At 36.1% G+C, this 24,613-nt stretch overlaps 1 protein-coding gene across 1 annotated transcript in view; it reads left to right on the forward strand.

Moving 5' to 3' along the window:
• Nucleotides 1–24,113, forward strand: part of LOC139982254 (uncharacterized) — a 281,036-nt gene extending 256,923 nt beyond the window's left edge. Inside the window, exons 30-36 of the mRNA XM_071994906.1 lie at nucleotides 598–674; nucleotides 1,415–1,470; nucleotides 2,396–2,515; nucleotides 3,833–4,041; nucleotides 15,115–15,191; nucleotides 17,643–17,713; nucleotides 21,345–24,113. Of these exons, the coding sequence (XP_071851007.1) occupies nucleotides 598–674; nucleotides 1,415–1,470; nucleotides 2,396–2,515; nucleotides 3,833–4,041; nucleotides 15,115–15,191; nucleotides 17,643–17,713; nucleotides 21,345–21,362 (628 nt within the window). The 3' untranslated portion in view covers nucleotides 21,363–24,113. The remainder of the gene's footprint in view (nucleotides 1–597; nucleotides 675–1,414; nucleotides 1,471–2,395; nucleotides 2,516–3,832; nucleotides 4,042–15,114; nucleotides 15,192–17,642; nucleotides 17,714–21,344) is intronic.
• Nucleotides 24,114–24,613: the final 500 nt, after the last annotated feature.

The raw sequence follows: 24,613 nt of genomic DNA on the forward strand, positions 1-24,613 counted from the left end.
GTGCGGTTTGAAATGTTGCAATATTTGGAATTATTTTAAGCCGGGAAATATGTTAACATTTTATTTCACTACTATTTGTGTAATGTACATCACATCGTAAGGCTTTTCCACACGTTAGGATGAGACATGGTGAGTTTGGTGGGGAGAAGGGGGGGGGCGCGATTTTTAGTATAATAGGAAAAACTAACTTTAGAACTTAAAAACAAACTAAAACTACAAGAAAAAAAATTAAGATAAATTATTACTTAAAAATCTAAAACGAAACATGGGAAGATTATCAAGTTTATGGCAAACGAAAACAAATATTGTTTATTTTCAAATACTATTATTTGTAATAAGCTTAAGAATATTTGCAAGAGTTAGGCAACTATAATTAATACATATACTGTAAATAGTTAAAAATAGCAAATCAGCAAATGTTAATGGGAGGGCCAAATGAGGGGTGGTGGAAGGGTTGTTTGGCCATCGTAACTAGTGGCAAATACCTGTACCTTGTCAACAGGCAAATTCATTGACCTCCATGTTATTTATTAATGTAATGGCATCAGATATGCATTCAATATTTAAATATTTACTTTCCCTGCTTTACCTTTGAAGGCTTCACAACTGTAAACTGCCGTCATCGATCAATCCAGACATCATACCAGAAGAATCAAGATCAAGAAATATTAAAGGTACGATGTTTACATAAGAATTAAAAGAACTATTGCCCAAGTAGATTGCTTTTATTGCAATGTTTCACAGATTTGTGACAAGAGAGGGAAGTGTGGTAGAGGAGGATTTGGGGTGTGGGGGGGGGGGACTAGTATAATGAGATATTTGTTGGTAAGAATGAATCTAGAATGGGGATCCAGTGGTAGATCTTGCATACAACAAACAGACTAGTTCTGTGTGGGGGTAGGGTGGAAGGGGGGGGGGGGGTGTAGGAGTTGGACTTCCTAAAAGTTCCTCCTTATGTGGTGTTCCTTGAGCTGATTTAAGCAGCTTTTTATCAAGTCCCTATATATATTAAAATAATATCTAAGAGAGTTAATGTTTTGAGTTACTTAATAAATTATTGTTATCCTATAAAATAATCACTGTGAAGTAAGCCAGAAGTATTAGGCAACGAAGAGATTATAATTATTGGTTGGATTACTAGTGACTGTTAATTTCTAGTACTTTATTACTAATTAATTAGTAGAGAGAGCATTTCCATGGTTCAGTTTACTGATAAATGACCCCTCTAGTACAGGTACATACAAAAAATGTTAACATTAAAACAATTAAATATCGAATCTTATGTATTGTTTAAAATAAGTCATTTTTATCTATGATAAGAAACAAATTGATATGGACTCTTAAGTATTGTTTAAAATATGTCACTAATATCTATGATAATTTATTGATTTTATTATTTCATCTATTTTTACAGTCATATCATCAAATGAAGCTCGTTACCTTGATCTGATATCTGGTACATGGAGGAAGGTTTGTAATATTTGGTATTTGTTAGTAATTTATAATCATTAATAATGTAAGTTTCTTTCACATTTCCCTGTGATACTGTTATGATTAGTAACACGCATAACAGTGACGTGGTTGAGGGGTCGATCATTTTTCAAAACATAATCATTTAAAGCCAGCATCCTTGAGAGTTATAAACATACATTGTCTCCCGGTGTGGAATATTCCCGTGACAGAAGATATGATTCTTACAGGAAAGAAAACAATATTCCACATTCCTAGTTCTCAATATCTTGCTCTTAATTCTAGATACATTTATTTGGATCTGAATGATTACTTAATACCAGGAAATGAATCTCGGTCAAAGTCATGTTCTTTAAAATCTTACTTTGTTTTGCTGTTTTTTTTTCTTTAATCAGGGCCCCGCTTCATAAAGGCTTACGATCGATCTTAAGTTTGATATATTGAGCGTGTTCTTTAAAATCCTTCTTTGTTTTGTTTTGTTTTTCCATCCTTTAATATGATTAAATTAGAATAATCACTCAACTGTTATTGTACTTGGAATTAAAGAGATTCTTCAGAATGCATTTTGTTAGTAAAAAATTCTTCTTTTTTTCTCCGTGGAAAATGTCTGTGCATTATTTTTTTGCAACATAATTAAAATGATGAGCTCATATAATATTACCTTTCTAGATGCATTCATTAATTTTAACATATATTTAAAAAAAAGAATCGTTAAACCTAGTGTGAGAGCTTTACTTTGTAGGAAGTAAAACATACACATATAAAAAGCAAAAATTAACTAGTTTAAAACTTTGTTTCAAATATCTGCTGAATTGACCGATAAATTAAACTACGATATTAACACCAAAATTCATTGTCTCTTAAACGCCTCAATTTTGCATGATTAGTATTCTATTAAATAATTACTATTTCTTTCTTTCAATAGCCTGATGACATCCAGACTATTACAGAGATGTGTTCAGGTCCTTTGGTCATCAACAGAGACACCAGTGAGTCTGTACAGAGGTCAGTCATAGAGCTCCTGGTGGAAGCATCCAATCGTGACGTAAGTAAAACATAAAGGGATATATTGAATAAATACATCAATACAAGTTAAAATTATATAAAATCGCTGGATGTCTTAAGAAGAGATAAGATCTATTTAGTTATTAAAAATTAAACTGTTTGAATCAGAACAAGGAAATACAGGTTCAACTTGATAAATATTTTTATGCTCTAGATAAGACAGAATGGTAAATACAAGTAATAAATATAAATAAAATAATAAACTACTGGATATAGTGTGTAGGATAATAAACAATAAAAATAATCATTATTAAATTCTTTTCCAAGGTTTTTATTCAGCAATAGTTCCTGTTTATCTTACCTTAATTAATTTTTTCGTTCAAAATCTTCCCAGAAAGTGAAGTATAAAATAATAATTTAAGAAAGAAAGAGTCAATGAATTGTTTCCTGTTTTACGGACTCGGCCGAATATGTTGCTTTTGTACCTTTAAATAAAAACAGAAATGGAAAGTAGTAGAATGCCTCAATAACAAACTGATAATTAAATATAAAATGTATAAATAATTTAACAGTTCACTAAAGAACCAATCCCACCTCAATCAGATCTTCCTTTCACAAATTAAATAAATTATATTAAAAGTAAACTAATTTGGAACATATTAGTTCTGTCTCAAACAACCTCCCCCCCCCCTCATCCCCCTCAAACACATCTTACATTTAAATGTGTAAGTAGTCTGCATGCTCCCCCACCCTCAAACACCCCTCCTTAACCACTCACACCCATCCCTACCCAGTATGACACTCATTGGTCCATTTATCTCTCACCCCTTGCACACGCTTTGACAATAACATCATAACATTCACAAGGGTAAAACATATCCATGCCCTCTCTTGCACCAAGACACCCTCCTAATACCCCAACCAAATATCACTTTACCTTAACACACCCTTCCTTACCGTAACACACCCCTCCCTACACCACTGACATCCCTTGGTCCGTCCATCCCTCACCCCTCTTACACACCTTTAACTCATTCTATAAAATAACAATGACTGATCTCTTTAATAAACCTAACCCTCTTGTTTACCCTTTAACATCTTGAAATGAAAACAAATATAAAGCGAAGATAAAACACACTTTTACGAATAAAATTTACTTTTTTTACAAATTCAAACCACTAATTGTTAAATAATTAACAAAATATGATTAAAATAAACAAAATATTTTTTTATTAATATTAAATTAAAACAACAATAAAGTTAATATTCCTATATTAATAATGTTATTATTTTCAAGTATTTATCCTGTAAACAAACATGATGATATTAATTCTATTTATTATTTTCCTTTCTTCAGATTCCCATAATCCAGGTGGATCTAGGCTTGTCCTTTAGTATGATTGATGAAGATGGGAACATTATCCTCTCCTCTGGTCTCTCTCTACCAATCATAACATCAATAGAGAAGATGAGCATACAGACAGAGAAAGGGAGAGAAATGAATGAACATGAAGTTAATGGAATATTAAACTATGTACAACACTCTCAGAGATTCAAGCTACTGGTGTAAGTATAATTAATAAGTATGTAAATAATATTAGTAATTAATGAAAACACTAATAAATATTAATGATGTAAACAAGATAGGAATTGCTAATATAGTAAATATTTAATATTTATTGAAGGTTTATTGATAGGTGTATGTAAATGGAGAAGTAAAAGAAAACAAATAAATAATAAATTGAATAAACAAATAAACTAACAATGTAAGAACAGTCATCAGGTGAGGAATATGATTAATAGGAGAATAAAATAGAGACAACATGAGGCAGAAACAATTAAACTTTAACAATAAATTTAAAAAAAAACATGAAATGCATTGAAATAAAGAGATAGGAGTCCATAGCTTAAATGTAAAAAAATAAACAATATATCTCATTGAAACAATAACAACAAATTAGGATTTAACTACACCTGGATATGAGGAATAAATCATTTACGTAACCATCATCTTTGAGTATGTAAAACGACGTTTTGCCTAAGTAAAATAAAAAATAAAATAAATAAACACAAACTTTGATGAATTAAATTAACAATTTTTTTTTGTAAGGAAATAGGCTGGAACGAAAAAAAAGTCAACTTTGTTATACTAATGCTCAATATTTTCCTCTTGAAAAGGAGGAAATTTTCTTGAATAATTTTATAAATTGTTTATTATCGCACATTTATTTTAAGGTGCAAACAAGAGAGTGATATATATTAAACATATCGTAATTGGCCTCATCTATTAATACGGTACCTCTCTCAACTAATTTCCCTCATCCACCCTTTCCCCCACTCCCCCTAAACCAAACTATGCTATACCACTTACCAATTTCGTTAAGCTATGTTTAAACACTTGGAAACTTATCTACCCCCCATACACACTCCCCCACACACACTACGCCCCACACATACTACCCCGCACACACTACCCCCCCCCCACACACACACACTACCCCCAACACACAAACACTCAGCAAGGTCTCCTGTCATACTACTATTGTCCGTCTCTTCTGATCAGCCTGTCGTCACCTCCTCCACTCCAACCCTTTGCTCCCTCCCTTCCGCCATGACAGACAACTCTTGATATATGCATATTGTTAGCCCAACTAACATTACAGTCAATCTCCACACAGTAGAGACCAATCAAACAGTCTATATGTAAATAACACTCAAAATCACGTATATATTATTTTATAAACAAACGCAGTACATCTGTGTAAAGAATAATCTCTAAGATTTTAATGTAGATCCTTACTAACATCGCAGTATTTTCCTGTCCCCTACCAAACCCCCCCCCCCCCCCAACCCACCACCCTCCCTCCCAAACCTACAAGGCCAATATCCCTTATATTATCTCTATATACTCTACATTGTGTGTGCAGTTTACTTGACCCGTCCCGTGGGAACCAAAAAGCTACGTTGTGTCCAAATAATCTAACCTGTCATATATACCCAATACTGTACACGTTTATATCATACATTTGTACGTTAAAAATTTCCACTCTTTTCTACTCAGTAAACATTTTGTTTTATCGCAAAAGTCTATTGAACTTATTTCATCATTATTTGTTCGTGCTAACGATGTACACTGACTGTACTGACACTTTCAATAGTTTAACATGTTCTTTTGTTCGACACCTGTCAATCAAATACTTGAACAATACAATGAAAAGAAGTCGTATTCAATGGAATAGACGCGCGCGCCTTCCAATGAAAAGAAGTTGTATTCAATGTAACAGCCCGCGCGTCCTTTATAAAAACACCTGGAATTTACTGACAAACAAGTACCTGGGGATTGCAATAGACACGTCGCTTCTAGACACTGTCTGGTTTTAAATCGTCCGTAGGCCTTCCTGATGTTGATTTGATTCTGTGAAGAACATATTTTTTTAAGTATTACATTTTTTTCCGTCCTTTTTTTTTAAATTAATAATTGTTGAAGAAAGGATAGAGAGAAAAGATAAGGGTATGTATGAAATTAATAAGAAAAGAAACCAAAGGAAACAAGTGTATAGGGATAATAAATAGCAAATAGCAATTAATATACATATTTATTTCTCAAAATATTTATTATAATTTCACTATGCACTTAATCTTAGTAAATGTTGAATTAATATACTAGTTAAGAACTAGGGAAAGTCCCCTAAGAAACTAACTAATTTCAGGAGTTATTGACAGTGTAATTTGACAGTGTAATGGGCTTTCATGGATATTAATAATGGGGATGGTTTGAAAAATGGGCTGGATAACTCTTTTTTTTTTCCAAGTGGCAAGTACCATCTCCTTTCTGAGAGTCTGTAAGGTTGCAGGCCTGGACGGTCTATATCTATGGTATTATTATAATATACATATAAAACATCACTATATCATGAAAGAAAAACAATTATTTGATGGTTCATTGACCATTGTTTATACTTAACAAACTTGGACATTATGGAATTCGAGGAATTGTTCATAAATAGCATACTAGTAATTTGTCCAACATTGGGCCGATAAAGTCTTAAAAAAATTCATTCAAGTTCCATAATAGTTTTAGATTTGACAATAAATTATTTATTAAAGATGGAAATAAATTTTTGCATATTAACTAGCATAGTCCTATTAGGCCCTCCAACACAAGTAATAACAATGGACCCAAGTCCTTGTAACCAAGTACAACATAGCAAAAAAAGAAAACATTACTTCATCTTTCAGACCTGTTTTAATCTCAATCTGTTAAAATAACACGAACACATCTACCGCACCTAACATTGTTCCCTCCACCATAGGCGTAGGAGGTGGGGGGGGGGCTGGGGGGCTGCAGCCCCCCAACCAAATTATTTGGTGAAAATTCGGGCAATATGCTGAGAATTTTTCGGGCACCTACTGTAAGAAAAATAATTTGCAGTGTTTTTCATTTTTTGGGGGTGAAAATTCGGCAATATGCTGAGAATTTTTCGGGCATCTACTGAAAGAATAATAATTTGTAATGTGTTTTTCAATTTTTTGGTGAAAATTCGGGCAATATATGCTGAGAATTTTTTCGGGCACCTACTGAAAGAATAATTTGCAGTGTGTTTTTCAATTTTTTTTTTGAAAATTTGGGCAATATGCTGAGAATTTTTGGGGCACCTACCAGTGGCGGAGCGTCCATACAGTCAGAGGGGCGGATGCCCCCCTGACAGACTCAAATGGACTGCTGGCGCCCTTTTCAGCTTTTTGCCACTTTTTACTTATTCGCGAGTATTGACTTTTTTATTGCGCTCTCAAATACTGTACCTATTGACATTTGTCACATTTTGTTTGTGCAATTTTCTGACAAATGGCGACGACATCTATTTATTCTTTGTTTATCTGCAAATTAGCAACGCCCGGAAAGGGTCATTTCCGGTGATCTAGGGAGTATCTTTACTCAAAAAATTTCTGTACGCTCCGCGCCAACCTGTGGTGGCGCTCCGCTTAGATAGTGTCGAAAGCACCCCTTCAGACCATTCTCTCCCCCTGACCAATACCCCTAGCTCCGCCAATGGCACCTACTGAAAGAAGAAGAATTTGCAATGCGTTTTTCAATGGTTAAACTTATATTATTATTAATATTATCATTATTGTTGTAAAGACTTCCCAATAATTATAACAAATATGGAAGGGTAATAAGACGGAAAATGATTTTATGTTATTGGCAGGTGATGTAATAACTGATGAATGCGTACCGTTATATGATATGCACATTAACATGTGGAACGAGCGCGGAACGCGCGAAAAAATTTTGATTATATTTTTCGGGCAAGTCGTTACAGCCCCCCCCCCCCAAATCAAATGAGGCTCCTACGCCTATGAATGCCCTCCACCCCGTAACTACCCCCACTAGACCCTGTAATACATTACTTCCTTTACTCCCTTCTTTCCTTTTGCAATATAAGCAATTTCCACAGCCCACTCCCCACCTTACTCTAACCCTATCATGTTCCACCTGTGGTTGACCCCCTTCCCACTGGTATCTTAACATTTCTTTTACGTCATTTCTTTATATCATCTCATTTCATTACTTATGTATTTGATCTTCGTTACCATAAGGAAGTATATTTCAGTATTGCGATTGTCCCTTATAGTTCGTACTTTTTATTTGTATTCATCTTTTGCAGTACCATCTAACCACCCCCCCCCCCCTCACCCGCCCACGCCCTGCCCCGACGTGCGTCTATAGTGAGAAAAGCAAAACAAAGTTTAAAGAGCAAAGTCTATTAGCTGTGACCTACAGTATTCTAGGCCTTTCTCTCTCTAATACACGCACACATTAATTTCATCCAGATACGACTGCCTCACCATACTCTGAATAGTGTATCCATTGTTAGGAGTCAGTGTGTATCTGACATATGACAACTGTGTACAGACCAACTAGTGATGGTTAACTTGCCTTTCATTATAATCTTTCTTGATATAATGATGTACACTGTATATCAAGCTCATTGTATTCTTTATACATGACCTGTCGATCGCGCGGTAATGCGTCACGTGACTAAACGACTGCAGCTCCGGTATCTGGATACGTCAATGATCTGTTGTTCTGAAAGTCATTTTGACAAGTACTAAATATGTCTCTATTTTATTATAATGTTAGCCACACGATGTTTGGAAGAAAACGATACTAACTACTAACATCTTATACGATTTCATTAGGCCTATTATTATATCGAAAACGATCTTAATAAATTGGTGGAATATGGTTCAGTCGGTGGATTTGTGTATGCTGCCAGGAAAGAATAGGACCTCTAGTACTGGTGCTCCCCCCCCCCTCCCCCTTCCACCCCATTTTTTCTTAAACGTCACACAGCGTATTTCTTGTAGCAAGACTTTGCGTCTAGGGACCACACTCTATCTATCGTCTAACATTCTTATTTCCGGGTAGGAACCCCAATGCCCTACGTTGGCTTAAATGACCCCAGGGCATCATACCCTCCATTGTAAAATACCACTATGGCCCTCATATCAAGGTCCATGCCCCTACTTTCATTTCGAACTTATCAAATATTATTTACTAGCACAACCTTCTGTTAGAGCTAATTTATAAAGACATAAATTATAGTCTAAACATACTGTACCTCAGAATACATCATGTGGGCTCTATTTTATTTTGTTTTTATTCTGGGGGAGAGGTGGGGCACCCTTGACCACTATATATGAGAGTTAGCTTCAGTGATGCTACTGCAGCACCCACTCAGTTATAAACATATCTAATTCACACCTGGCTTAGCCATAAACATTTAAGTCACTACCTAAATCAGTCTGAATATTCTCATTTTACATCGTACCCGGTACCCCACCTTATAAAATCATCCACACGACACTAAGTTTCGTGATTAAATGATTGCATGTTGTAATCAGTTTATCAAATGTTAACGAATGCAACTGAACTGAGTGGGTGGACCGTGTAGCGGACTGGGGAGTTGCTCCCCCCCCCCCCCTAGTTCGCCTCTTAACAAGTGCCCTGTATATACGTATATTCACAGTGCCTCAATATTCTTAGTTAAGACATTGGAGCACTGATACAGGAAATCGCAATGGAACTGATATAGGCCTACATAAAAAAAAACATGGACGTAATCAATATATTTATGAACTGTAGTTTTACATTAGACTACTACACTGTTCACACGATTAAGATGTTAGGAGACCTCTACGTTTATTGCTATTCTATTAATGAATAGTTGAAACTAAAAGAAAAAACGCATGGTCATCGCATACACGTTCGTGCATATATACCGGTACGTGATGAGATGTTATACTAAACCTTGTATTTTTTCTTTCTGTATGCCATTCCTATACGTACCTAGAAAATTGAGGTTGTAGGCTACACTACTGACTAATGAAATCACAAGAAATGATAAGAGTGACTTCGCTAAAAAGTAATTGTAATAGCGCATATCACATGTACAGAGGTCTACATGATCGTTGGTCTACTTTCCTTTTGGAAGTGAAAACTCTCAGCGCGGGGGGGGGGGGGGGTTGCAAGTGAAAACTCAGCAGGAGGGGGGATGTCTGCGGCCCTGCTTCAATTTAATGGAACTATTGCAAGTAAGCCGGCACTTTCACTTACTGATAAAGAAACATCAAGACTGAGCAAATCTTTGCATCAAGTACTGTTTTAACATTTTCTTCCGCCAGGTAGAGTTGAATAAAATGTTTGATTCTACACGGACGGGATTAGTCTTTTAAACTGCAATAGCACGGTGAGGTATCTGAGCACTCAAGGAAAAAACTAACGATTGGTAGTTGGGTGGTGGGGGGGGGGGGTCGGGGAGGAAGTAGACATGGGGTGAAAATAATGAAACAGCTTTAAAAAGTGCAATAGCACGGTACAGTATCTGAGAACTCAATGATAAAAAAAATAACGATTGGCGTGGGGGTGGGGGAAGGTAGAAACGAGGTGGAAAGAATGAAACAGCATTTAAAAGTGCGATTGCACGGTGCCGTATCTGAGCCCTCATCGTGGTGTGGTTGGAGAGGATGGGGTGAGGGAGATAGAAACGAGGTGGAAAGAATAAAACAGAGCCTTTAAAGGCATTGAAGACTCGCCCAAACCGAGTGCGGCCATCTGAAAAAGTTAACCTTCTGTTGGTTACAAGTGACGTTTTGTTCGTGTCGCTACAAAATACAGGCAGTAATGAAACGTGATACCTTGTTATCTTTAGCTGGACCTGAGATGTCCATCGCTGTATCGTTTCTACACTGTGCTGTGGGTATTCACCGCAGCTGCATGTACTGACTGTACACTAGAGTCTAATTACCGACGGTAGCAAGTTGTGTGTCTATTTTATGGAATCGACGGTGTCTAACACTTTTCTTACACCTCATTCAAAACTAGGTCAGATAACCGGCATTACACGTTTCTTTTTGCGAGAGTCTTTACACCCTTTAAATGTGCAATAGCACGTTGCGGTATCTGAGAACTCGAAAACAATATAACGATTGGTAGTGGAATGGGGATGAGAAGGGTGGGGAGGTAGAAACGAGGTGGAAAGAAAATGAAACATAGCTTGTAGAGTGCAATAGCATGGTGCAGTATCTGAGCACTCAACGAAAAACTAACGACTGGTAGTGGGGGTGTGGAGGGTGGGGGAGGTAGAAACTAGGTTGAAGAATGAAACAGAGCTTTTAAAGTGCAATATCACGGTGCGGTATCTGAGCACTCAACGAAAAACTAAAGATTGGTAGTTGGGATGGGAGTGCGGAGGTAGAAACGAGGTGGAGAGAATGCAACAGAGCTTTCATTAGTGCAATAGCGCGGTGCGGTATCTGAGCAATCGACGAAGAAAAAAATACCGCTTGGTTGTAGGGTTGTGGATGGGAGAGGTAGAAACGATGTGAAAAGAATGAATCAGAGCTTATTCTATGTTTGTAAACAAATATATTACTTGACAGAGCAATTTATGAAGTAATATGAAATATTTTCAAATTGAGGGCGCTGTGTCAAAATGGAAACATTTCTGTTGTGAATCTTACGGATCCGGATTCACAGCTTTTAAATTTTTCTAAACCTACCATCATTTATAAATCCCTTTATTCTCTGGCTCGTTAAACTTGTTCTAACTTTCTCACATTCCACCAACTGATAGGAATCGAAGACATTCAACAAAGGTTTGATGTTTCATATGTTCATTACAGAACATTACATTTGCCCATTTAACTTGCGACATAAAACATACCGTGTGTATTAAAATATTATCAGGAGATATACCACCACGTCTTCAATTTATGCATAAATGATATTTGTGTCGTTCCGAATAACACTTAAAGCGAAATTTAACTTTAATGACACATTTTATGTAAGCTGACAATATTGCGGAAAAGAATGTTAATTTGTGATGTTTACTGTAAAGCTTAAAAAAAAAAACTTTTTTCTGTGTATTTCTTAACGAGATATTGATGACGTAATCAATTTACATATTCATGTGTTTGTTTGCTTATTCGTGGGTCTGTTTCTGCGTTATGAGATTAACTAAATTCGCAGCAACTTACAGTTATGGGCAAACGAAATTAGATATAAAAAACTGATGTAATCAGTTTTCTATGACTAGTACTAGAAACTCTTTGGATTTTAGAAGAAGATATCACCTACACTTCCCTTTATTATACACCCCAAGCTACTACCCCCCCCCCTTTCATCCCCTTGAAGCGCCCTCGATAAGCCGGACATTCCTTCATATTGATATTATGTTGATAATGGTCGTTTCATTTCAAAAACTTATAAACACAAATATACGACTGGATAATGGAAGAGCAAATAATTTCATGATTTACTTTTTGGTTCCTTGCTTTAGCAAAAGGAACCTATGCAGTCAGGTTGGCGTATGTGTGTGTGTGTGTGTGCGTCTGCGTCTGTGACACTTGCTTGGGTACGCTCTATCTCAATAAGGGAATGTTGGATTGAGGCCAATATTGGACTATAGATCCGCCATATGGAGAAGGTGTGCCCTATTGTTTTTGGTGCCCACAAAGGTCACCAAAGGTCAGTTATGGTCCAAAAACCGAAAATATTAAAACTGCAATAACTCCCAGTGCCAATGTGCGACAAGATTGATATTTTGGGACAAGTTGTGAACTGGTTAGGGGAGCATTTTCAAACTTAACGGTCATGTGATCCGAGGTCACCAAAGGTCAATTAATGATAAAAAACTAGTATTTTTGCAATAACTTGAGAACGAAATGTCTGTTAGGGTTGGGAGTTGCCTCAATGTAATCCAATTGTCGACCCGCATCTGGGTGACCCTTGACCTCAATTTGACCTCAATTTGACCTCTGGTGACCTTTTCGTGTTTTTGGGATTTTTACAGTTTCGATGCCATTTTCAGATGTCAAAGGTACCTTCTGATCATAAATGTCAATAGGTTGACCCCGTGTGACCTTTATGTGCGAAGTTATATGGGGTCAAAGTTTTTCGGTCGGAGTTAGGATGGTTGTACAGACTTTTCGTTTTGTTTTTTGGAATCAGTATATTAAACTACATCTGAAACCAAGGTCAAAAGGTCAAAGGTCACATTAGAAAAAATGTGCTTATTTTGGGAGGAAACGAGCAAAAAAGAAAATGTTCGGTTTTGATGCTAGATTTGGATATCAAAGGTACCTTCCGATCAAAAATGTCAATTGGTTGACACCCGTGTGACCTTCGTGTCCGAAGTTATACGAGGTCAAAGTTAATTTTCAGACATTTAATGCAACAACTCCCAGTTCCAAGGTGTGACATGGTTGATATTTTTGGACAAGTTGCAAATGGTATAGGGGAATATTTTCAAACTTAACGGTCATGTGATCCGAGGTCACCAAAGGTCAATTAATGTCAAAAAACTAGTATTTTGGGGGTAGAAAATGGGCAAAGAAAAAAATGTTTGAATTTTTATAGTTTGATGCTCTAATTTAGGTCTCATCAATCAAAAATGTTAATTAGTTGACCCAAGGTGACCTTTGTATGTTAAGTTATATGAGGTCAAAGTTAATTTTCAGACATTTAGTGTAATAACTCCCAGTGCCAAGGTGTTACACGGTTGATATTTTGAGACAAGTTGCAAATGGTATAGGGGAATATTTTCAAACTTAACGGTCATGTGATACAAGGTCACCAAAGGTCAATTAATGATAAAAAAACTAGTATTTTTGCGACAACTTGAGAACAAATTGTCCGTTAGGGTTGGGAGTTGCTTCAATGTAATCCAATTGTAGACCCGCATCTGGGTGACCCTTGACCTCAATTTGACCTCTGGTGACCTTTTCGTGTTTTGTGGATTTTTACAGTTTCGATGCTATTTTCAGATGTTAAAGGTACCTTCTGATCATAAATGTCAATGGGTTGACCCCCATTTGACCTTCGTGTGCGAAGTTATTTGAGGTCAAAGTTAATTTTCACACATTTAATGCAATAACTCCCAGTGCCAAGGTGTGACAAGGTTGATTTTTTTGGACAAGTTGCAAATGGTATAGGGGAATATTTTCAAACTTAACGGTCATGTGATCCAAGGTCACCAAAGGTCAGCTAATGTTAAAAAAGTAGTATTATGGGGGGAGAAAATGGGCAAAGAAAAGATGTTTGAATTTTTACAGTCATGCTCTATTTAGGTCTCACCGATCAAAAATGTCAATTGGTTGACCTCCGGGTGACCTTTGTGTGTGAAGTTACATACAAGTTCAAAGTTAATTTTCTGACATTTAATGCAATTAAATCTCAATGCCAAGGTGTGACATGGTTGATATTTTGGGACAAGTTGTGAATGGGGTGGTGGAACATTTTGAAACTTAAAGGTCATGTCGTCTGAGGTCACCATTGTTATCGTATCTGTTGACCCGCTTGTAGGTCTCTTATATTTCTTACATTTTCGACGCCATATTTAGATCTCAAAAGTGCCTTTTGATAAAAAATCCGATCACATTTTGTGATCACAAAAGTGTTGGCTATAGTGTTGGTTACTTTATGGGAACATGTAGGACCACAATTACTTGGACTATTTCAGCCCAATCTTGCTTGATAATATTATGTGTATTGTCATATACCCCAAGCAAGGAACCACAGTGCCCTTGGGCTCTTGTTGTAAACTTTCTTCCTTCAGGTAGAGTTGGGAAACATGTCAGGTTACATCAGCGGCATCTGTCTGTTTAGACAGGCATAGTGTGGTGCCGTTTATGAAAACCCACAATGAACGGAAGAGGCCGGTTTGGAAAGAAGAGGGGATGGGGTGGGGTTAGGTGGGTTGAAAAGAATGAAACAGAGCCGTACTTAAACCTGTCTATTCACTGTTGCCCCACTGCAATAATTTATCATCAGTTTCCGATTGAAGGCTGGAAGTCATCATATAACCTTCTTGAGACTTTTGGAGTTAAACGTTTAACCTTTGTAAACAAGCATGAATCGTTTTGAAAATTCCGTTGTTTTTCAAAATCGTCCGTAGCCGGTGTGTTCCTGATCCTTCCTTATTTGGTTTTACTGATGTGTGAGGTTGTAACAGAGGAAGGAACAACTATTGATGTACTGCGTTCTATGAGTTAATCTTTAAACTTAATCCAAGATATTAAAAATTAAAGAAAGATGTAATAGCAAATGACTGATTCCATTTATCTCTCTGACTGTAGCCTACGGGACTGTCTGCTGCCCTCATCAATACCCGTCGGACCATCTCTATCCACACTAAAATCTCGGGGAGTTAATGGTAAAGTTAATATATGTATTAATCGATTAATGACTCTTTCATGTGTCATGTTGTTTACAAACCATTCCCGTATTCGACATTTGATTGGGTTTTAGTTTCAGTCAAACCGAGGGCGCCATATCACCGGGTGTCATTGCCAGTTGCAGTAAACATGGACAGATATTCATGAGTCAGAAACTTTGTGAGATATAATTTATTAGTTGATGTTGTATAATACAGAGTATAGTGTACTTTGCAACAGGTAAAGTTAATTCGTTTTCTTGATAAAGTCAATCTGCTGTATTAAAGAAAGGCCTTTTCTGATTGCGTACGTAATTAGAAATAGCATATGAAAACAGTATCGTTGGAAGCGATTTAAACATTAGGAGACAGAAAGCGATTTGGTTTGCAGGTCTTAGTTTTTTTGGCGGTACTACGGCGGTACTACTCAAAATTTCGGCCAAAATTCTTGAATTTTTCAACTGTTAAATCATAAAGTAGCACCCCTGAAATATCGATAACATTCACAACAATTCGACTAATTCATCGAAAATTTGGCGATGTTTGTCGGAAAGTCCACTTTGTTTGCTATGACCGTAAATACATTTTTAAATGATGTTTATGGTTGGAAATGTTAAATTGATGACAGATATTTCTTTAAGACCCATCTATTCAAATTTGACTTCAATGTAAGACTGCTACATTCTGTCAAAATTGAGAAAAGTCGAAACACTACGGATAAAGAAAGGTATGAATATCAACTCGCACCATTACATAGTTGAAACTAATGATCCAACTGTATGATCTAGCACTGCCTTGTATTGCATCCTTTAGTTAAACATACAACTAAGGGCAAAATATTAATTCTGTACCTCCATCGCGAACAACATATTTTAAAACGTGTTGGTAACCGCCCTTTGGCCTGGTATTGTGCTATGAATAAACGGCTACGAAAATGCTGAAAATACTTACAAACACTATTAGATGGTTTCCAAATTAAACAAAATGACACATGTATTGTAACATCATTGAACTTTAACACTAGCAAACTAATTACATGGTCGCGTGTTCGTGAAATAAGTAAATGTCTATTCTTTCCCTAATGATTAATATCTTTCCTGATAAAAGGCGAATTAAAAGGTACGTTATCTTTATATACCTGCTGTATCACAGTCCGGGCGTAGCGAGCAGGGGGGGGGGGGGGGGCTGCAAGTTAAAATTTTGGGTCTGTCGGCAAAAGGAGAAAAGGTGAAGAGAGCGGAAGGGGAAGAAAGAAGGAAAGCTGAATAGAGAAAAGAAGAACGGGAGCTTCTTTATCGGTTATTTCGATTTTCCAGTTCTTCATCTGATAAACTCATTCACCAATCCAATCACCCGACGCCTGCAAGTTAAAAACTCTATTGGCAAATAACTGATAATGTCACGGCCGTCAGTATAGCTACTGTAGCCAGGCTCAGCTAGACGAGTGCCAGAATCGCCGGCAACTCAGTGAAAGAAATGGAATCAAAGGCTTCCATATAGGCCGCAGCCTACGAGCCGTGCTATCGTGTGACAATGTGTTGTTATTATCCTCTGTTCAGAATGACGTCATCGCAGATGTCATTCGTTCTTCTTGTGCCGACTGCCATAAAAATAATATCGAAATGGAAATTCCACGGTGCCAAATTTGACTTAAAATATGCACCAGATTGCATCTAAGGACGTTTCAAAACTAAAAATTTTCCAAAGGGGAGGGGGACACCCCCTCCCCTTAGACCCCTCCCCCATTCCAGTCATCACTTCCACAGCCGTCGGCAAATCAAATTCTTCACACACACCTCCCCCCCAAAAAAAAAATTCGCTACGCCCCTGATCACAGTGTGAGATAGATATGCTCCATGTTCATTACGGCAGATGTTAAAGGTATGTATGCATTATGCAACATGACGTTAAAGGTTTGAGATTTGACGGAATGGTAATTAATGGCAATTCTTAACAACTATTTCATAAGTATTGCAAAAAAGCAAATGTAATTGGTGAACTGTGTGATGATCTTATCATGTTACATGGAAACGATTTATAGTTTTGAAATATGGACTAAACTTGTGTTGTCTACATTATTGCATTGTCACCAAAAAACAAAATTCTTGTTTAATATTTCATTGTAGCTGTATGCTAACCAGGGAAGGGAATGTATGGGGGGGGGGTAATTGGGAACATCTACAATTTGTTGTATAACATAGCTCACCTACAATATATCTGACTTCACCATCCTCCCAAAATCACTTTTCTAAAGGACATGTGACAACCCAAACTATCTTCAGCGAAAAGAAAGCATATGCATCCCTAGAGACAATAAAGATCTTAGTAACACGTGCTATGGTTGTTTCTATTGTGTATTCTTCAGAATGTTTCATTCACTAATACATCATTGATATTCTTTTATTCGTCGTAGCCTATATATTGTTTATTAATCTTATTTGTTTCTTACAGTTTTCTGGACTCCTTATTCACATAAGAAGGATGAATATTATAGGCTTGATCTCGACTCTGGTCGGTGGAGAGTAAGTAACCATGTATAATAATTATTTTATTTTATTTTTTATAACATAACGGAATTGTAATTACTAACAGGAGCATCGAGATACCACTGAAGTGGTACTTGAGACCCTCACACGTTTTAATTCAGCACACATCACTAAGAGCATGACAATAAAACTGACGTGGTTCTTGAGTATATATATTCAGCGCACGTCACTGTATTGAACACAGCATGGCTAAGTCAAAGTAAAATACAAAATGTGACGTCATCCGATGATCTAACTATAACTGTGATATATCAATAACTGTTTAATTGAGTCATATGTCGGTTATCAGTTGATGGTTTCTGAATGAGAAGTAGTATAAAGAAAGTACTGACATATCGGATGAGCAGAGACAAGTGAGCAAAACACGTTGAATGATTGGATAAAATTAATAGTAACAAATATTTATATATAGGCAATGGGTGGATTAAAATTATGTAGATTACAATTATTACTAAACAAACACGGAGTGGATTAAAGGGATGTTGTCAACAAATGTTACTAAGTATACACTGGATGGATAAAAGGGATGTTGTCAACAAATATTGCTTAATAGACACTGTGGATTTAAGGGATGTAGTCAACAAATATCACTAACATACACAGAGTGGATTAAAGGGCTGTAGTCAACAAATATTACTAAATATATACAGTGGATTAGTGGGATGTAGTTAACAAATATTACTAAATATGCACTGAGTGGATTAAAGGGATGTAGTCAACAAATATTACTAAATATGCACTGAGTGGATTAAAGGGATGTAGTCAACAAATATTACGAAATATACACTGAGTGGATTAAAGGGATGTAGTCAACAAAAATTACTAACATAAACAGTGGATTAAAGGGATGTAGTCCACAAATATTACTAACATGCACTGGATGTATTAAAGGGATGTTGTCGACAAATATTACTAAGATACACTGAGTGGATTAAAGGGATGTAGTCAACAAATATTACTAAACATACACTGAGTGGATTGAAGGGATGTAGTTAACCAATATTACTAAACATACACTGAGTGAATTAGAGCGATGTAGTCAACAAATATTACTAAATATATACAGTGGATTAGTGGGATGTAGTTAACAAATATTACTAAATATGCACTGAGTGGATTAAAGGGATGTAGTCAACAAATATTACTAATATGCACTGGGTGGATTAAAGGGATGTAGTCAAAAAATATTACTAAATATACACTGAGTGGATTAAAGGGATGTAGTCAACAAATATTACTAACATAAACTGAGTGGATTAAAGGGATGTAGTCAACAAATATTACTAACATGCACTGGATGTATTAAAGGGATGTTGTCAACAAATATTACTAACATACACTGAGTGGATTAAAGGGATGTAGTCAACAAATATTACTAACATACACTGAGTGGATTAAAGGGATGTAGTCAACAAATATTACTAAACATACATTGAGTGGATTGAAGGGATGTAGTTTACCAATATTACTAACATACACTGAGTGAATTAGAGCGATGTAGTCAACAAATATTACTAAATATATACAGTGGATTTAAGGGATGTAGTCAACAGATATTACTAAATATACACTGAGTGGATTAAAGGGATGTAGTCAACAAGTATTACTAACTATATACACATTGGATTAAAGGGATGTAGTCAACAAATATCACTAACATGCAAGGAGTGGATTAAAGAAATAGGTTCAACAAATATTACTAAATATACACTGGGTGGATTAAAGGGATGTAGTCAACAAATATTGCTAAATATGCACCGTGGATTTAAGGGATATAGTCAACATATATTACTAACAAACACTGAGTGAAATAAAGGGATGTAGTCAACATATATAACTAAATAAACACTGGATGTATTAAAGGGATGTTGTCAACAAATATTACTAAATAAACACTGAGTGGATTCAAGGGATGTAGTCAACAAATATTACTTAACATACATTGAGTGGAATATAGTGATGTAGTCAACAAATTTACTAAACAAGCAATAGGTGGATTAAAGGAATATAGTCAACAAATATTACTAAACATACAATGAGTGGATTAAAGGAATATAGTCAACAAATATAACTAAATATACACTGAGTGGATTCAAGGGATGTAGTCAACAAATATTACTTAACATACATTGAGTGGAATATAGTGATGTAGTCAACAAATTTTACTAAACAAGCAATAGGTGGATTAAAGGAATATAGTCAACAAATATTACTAAACATACAATGAGTGGATTAAAGGAATATAGTCAACAAATATTACTAAATATACATTGGATGGATTAAATTGATGCAGTCAACACATATTTCAAAATTTGGACTGAAATGATACATACAATTGGTTTATCAAAAACTGAAAAAAAAAAATCATGCAATCAATAGACTTAAATTGACTTTATCAACACTGAATGAGGTACAATAACGTTATGTGGTGAGCAATCATTGCTAAAGATTGAATGAGTGGATTGGATCGATATAACTATTTTACATGATTATTCACTGTGTTGTCAACAGAACAATGTGGTGGATGCTTGGTCTGTTACTTTTCTCCTTGCTCAAGTTCAGGATCAGTGAATTTCTAACAAATAAACAATATATTACAGAACATATGCCGTACATAGTGTAAGTTGATTTACGTGAAGTCTAATTATCGACACAATGTTACAAATACATACAGCAACGAGTAAATAAGAGAGGTCAGGTTCCAAGGGGGACTGGGGTTCGTGGAGTCTATAGTCCCAGTACTGGGTCATTTTTGGAATTGCTCGGGAAAATTTGGAGTTGGCAAGGGGCAATATGGTATATTGACAGTGCAAACACGAAGGCAAGGAACGAAAACTGACTTGAGATACTGTAATAGTAATGATTCAGTGTGTGGAACAGAGGGAATTAGTTCACGAGTTTGGTCAAGTTAGGTCATCTAAAGAGTTGGCAATTGAATGTAGCATACGGCTTTAATTAATCATTCCATAAGTCTGGATGAAGTTCCATTGTAGTAAACACAGGTTACAAGCTGTTTAATGGAAATAGTATAAAGTGTAGTAACAGTTACCAAGGTAAAGTGATAAAGTATTATTATACTAATATTACCTACCTAACAGTGAGAGGTTTAAAGTCATGTAGAGAACAAATATAACTAAACAATCATTTAAATATTTTTTTGAATGACGAACTGAACACAAACTTCTCATCATCCAATGAGTAGGGTAAAGTGATAGTAATCAATCATATATCCCCAACAATCCAATCAAGCACTCGGTAACTAAAGGTACATTAAAAACACACACATATATTTATACTTATCTATATTAGCGACTGAAAGTAATTTAGCAAATCAGTATAATGAATCATCAAGCAGAAATGTCATATTAATGTATTCCCTTCTTAACATAATATTTATCATTGATGGTAAGGATTTAATGTTTAAAAAAGACGCAACAGTAACTTATTAGTAAACATTAGTCCTTTGTATTATAGTTTCCACTCTTATCAATCCACATATCTAAAAGTTATGACTGCCCCCAACCCTAAAAAACCCTAAAACAATGTAACTGACTATTCTTATTACCCACGCACTCCATGTCCAATATTTTTCTTCTTCGTCCTGTAGAAGGTAGGAAACTGGTAGATGAATCCAACAAGCACTTGTTTCTGAAGACAACCTGATATGATCCTTCTCAAATCTCAGCAATTTCAGCGCCTTCAAAGTAAAGCTGTGCGTTTGGTGTTTTCTTGCGGACGTGGTCGGCGCTCTTGCCAGCTTATGTGTACTCTACATTGGCTACCGGTTAAGGACATGATTAGTATACAACTTTCTTTTGTTTGTTTTAAATCTCTGCATGGTGATCACCATGGGAGCCTCGAGGCTCCCAACTATCTCATTGATTTTCTTTCTTTGTATAATGTTTCTGAAGCGCCATCAAAATAAAGCTGTGCGTTTGGTGTTTTCTTGCGGACGTGGTAGGCGCTCTTCCCAGCTTCTGTGTACTCTACACTGGCTGCTGGTTAAGGACAGGATAAGGTACAAATTGCTTTTGTATATTTTTAAATGTCTGCATGGTGAGGCTCCCAGCAGCTATCTGATTGATTTTCTATCTTTGTATAATGCTCCTCTAAGTAATGTTGATGGTTTGAGACGTAGACTGAACTACTCATCTGAGACCACCAGACTCATGATTCTACGCTCAAAGCGTAAAACGGGTGATACATCTTTTCAAGTTATTGGTCCCGTTTTTATTTACAGCGCAGTAATGTTTGTATATATTGCTAAGATTGGTGTTTGTTTTATTGTGTAAGTTATTTTTGTTTCCGTAAAGCGCTCTGATCTTTTGTAGAGCGCTGTATCAAATACATAATAATTATAATCATCATAATAATAATAATAAATGTTCAGTACTATACACCAAGGAAGATGACTAAATCACAGAACTGTTAACAGTGGCGATAAAATACAGGAAGTGAAGCATAAACACATCCATCATGATGTCACCAGTAACTGATAAAACCTAGGCCCTCGGTATCTATATTCTCTTGGGCATGCATCCCTACCTTACCCCCTTCGCTACCTCTTCACTCTAACATAGTGCCTCTAGTCTGATCTCGAACTAGTCTAACTGCCTTCTTTTTTTTTTTTTCATTTACCTTCAGTGGTGTAAGAGTTATTATCCACCGCTTAATTCACCGATAACCGCCTTCTTGAATTTTGCATAGGACGAACTGGGAGGGTGAGGGAATTTGGATCGATATATGTATACATAATTATGGCCATCGTCTTCGTTACTTTTGTTTTTGTTTTTTGCATTTTCATCACCATTGCTGTTTTAATGTATTGTGTAGATATTTCTTGTTAGGGAACTGCTTTATAGACATGTTTTTTTTTTCTCTCATTAAAATCACAATAATCGTTTTTAACTAACTAGGTTTGATGCTGATATTTCAAATTTCTTCATTCTGTCCAACAATTATTGTCTGATATTACTTCATCGGTATTTCTTCCTGCACCGATTATAGAGAATGAAACATTAATGTCAGAATGACGTGCTTAGCAATTAGTTATACTGGAAAAGAGTAAACACATGTGTGACAAAAAAAATCAATATTTTCATGAAATTGTACTTGATGGAGTAATAACAAAGAAAATGGAATCTAGATGAGTTTGGCTCACTCAGTTTTGAGATTTTTACATTGTGACATAAGTATAGTTTGAAAGAAAGATTATTTAACACTGTAGATAAAGTTAAGGTTCGTGGTAGTGGTAGAGAGACGTAGGTTTTTAGGTTCCAATGTGTAATTGAACTGGTTTCAGCAGTGGTGTAGGTGTCAAATAAGTACAAACACCACCAACATGACACCAGGAATATTGAAGAATGAACTCTCTCATTAACAGTCTGTGGCAATTACTTTAGCGATTTCGGTTGTGATATAAATATAGTACTTGGAGAGCGATAACCGGTACGTGAGTGAATATGGATGGTGTCAGTCAAGGATTCAGTGTTGGAGTACTTATCTTACTTATCTTTGACTGATTTCCCAGAACCTCATGTAATCTTATATGAACTGTTGTCATATTACACTGCTCTGATTGGTGGAAAGTGAACATGTGATGGTTATACTGCAACCTTATTTGCTCAAACGACGATGTTTCACGTAAAAATCATAAGTAAAGGTTAAAGTAAATAATCTGTGAAATTGCTATTTACTTCATCAACACTTTAATTGTTTTTGTGTTTTCATTTATAATTCGTCGTCCCGCGTGATATCACCAACTTTAAAATAGGGCCTTACTTGACCAGAAGTTAAAGGTCAAAAGGTCAATTAATTGATAGACCCGTTCAGAAATATTCTCTACGGAAGTGCATAAATGAGCGGGGATGTAAAACTTCGAAATTGGTGCTGATGATAATAGACGATTCATGTTACACGGCATGGTGGGGACTCACATATGTCCTGACGAGGTAGGGTGTCAGGGAACTTGATGCGCAGCGTCAATAGCCAGTAACTCTGTGCATGGAAAAATGCGTATTTTGACGGGCACCGTAGTTGTAGCGGACAGATGCACGGACAACGTTCCAACCCGTTGGTATATAATCTGTCGGAAGTTCGTCAGCCCAGTGATACAACTTCATTAATATTAGAGCAATGGCTTATTCAACTGTTTATCAACCAATACATTCACTGTACGGCCCAACGCTGCAGGAACACGAAGAATGGATATACTACACTGGAGGGTTATATTGATTTCCCTCCTTATATTTGAAATACACGATGTAAATGATTTCACCTTTTCATATTAGTTCTACTTCCTGTTAACGTTCTTTATAACTCCTTTTTTATAAATTTTATATTAATTCTGGAATGAAATAAATGAAATAAAATCATGTGCTGCTGCTTCTTCATTTATTACCAAGCAAAACATTTACACTCTTTCAGTGCCGTGCGCAAAGGATCACCGAGAAAATACCCCCCAACCCCTTCCTACAAACAAACTTCCTATCATCATTCGGGTAAAATGTGCAGTCGGGTCATTTAAACATTTAACCGGGAAAATTAGTTCACTACTCCGGGTGCATACCCCACCACTTCCACCTGCCCGTCCCTTTTCAGCCTCACACAAAATATTTATTAGTGTAACCTTGGCTTTAAAGAGATAGTAATATAGACCTAAGTTAAGTCATACTTAGGATAAATGCACCGTTTGACGTCTACAATTTGATTTTTTTTGCTGGATCAGGGGAGGGGGGTGGAGAGTGCACCCATGCCCTTTAAATTGGAGTAGGATTTACAGATCCCAAGGTTGCGCACCTCTTTTATAAAATCATTGATTCGCCTCTAGACGTACTTCAACTTCCGTAAAGTTTCAAACCCATAAGATAACCAGTC

The sequence above is a fragment of the Apostichopus japonicus genome, chromosome 16, assembly GCF_037975245.1.
Source record: "Apostichopus japonicus isolate 1M-3 chromosome 16, ASM3797524v1, whole genome shotgun sequence".
Classification (NCBI taxonomy): domain Eukaryota; kingdom Metazoa; phylum Echinodermata; class Holothuroidea; order Aspidochirotida; family Stichopodidae; genus Apostichopus; species Apostichopus japonicus.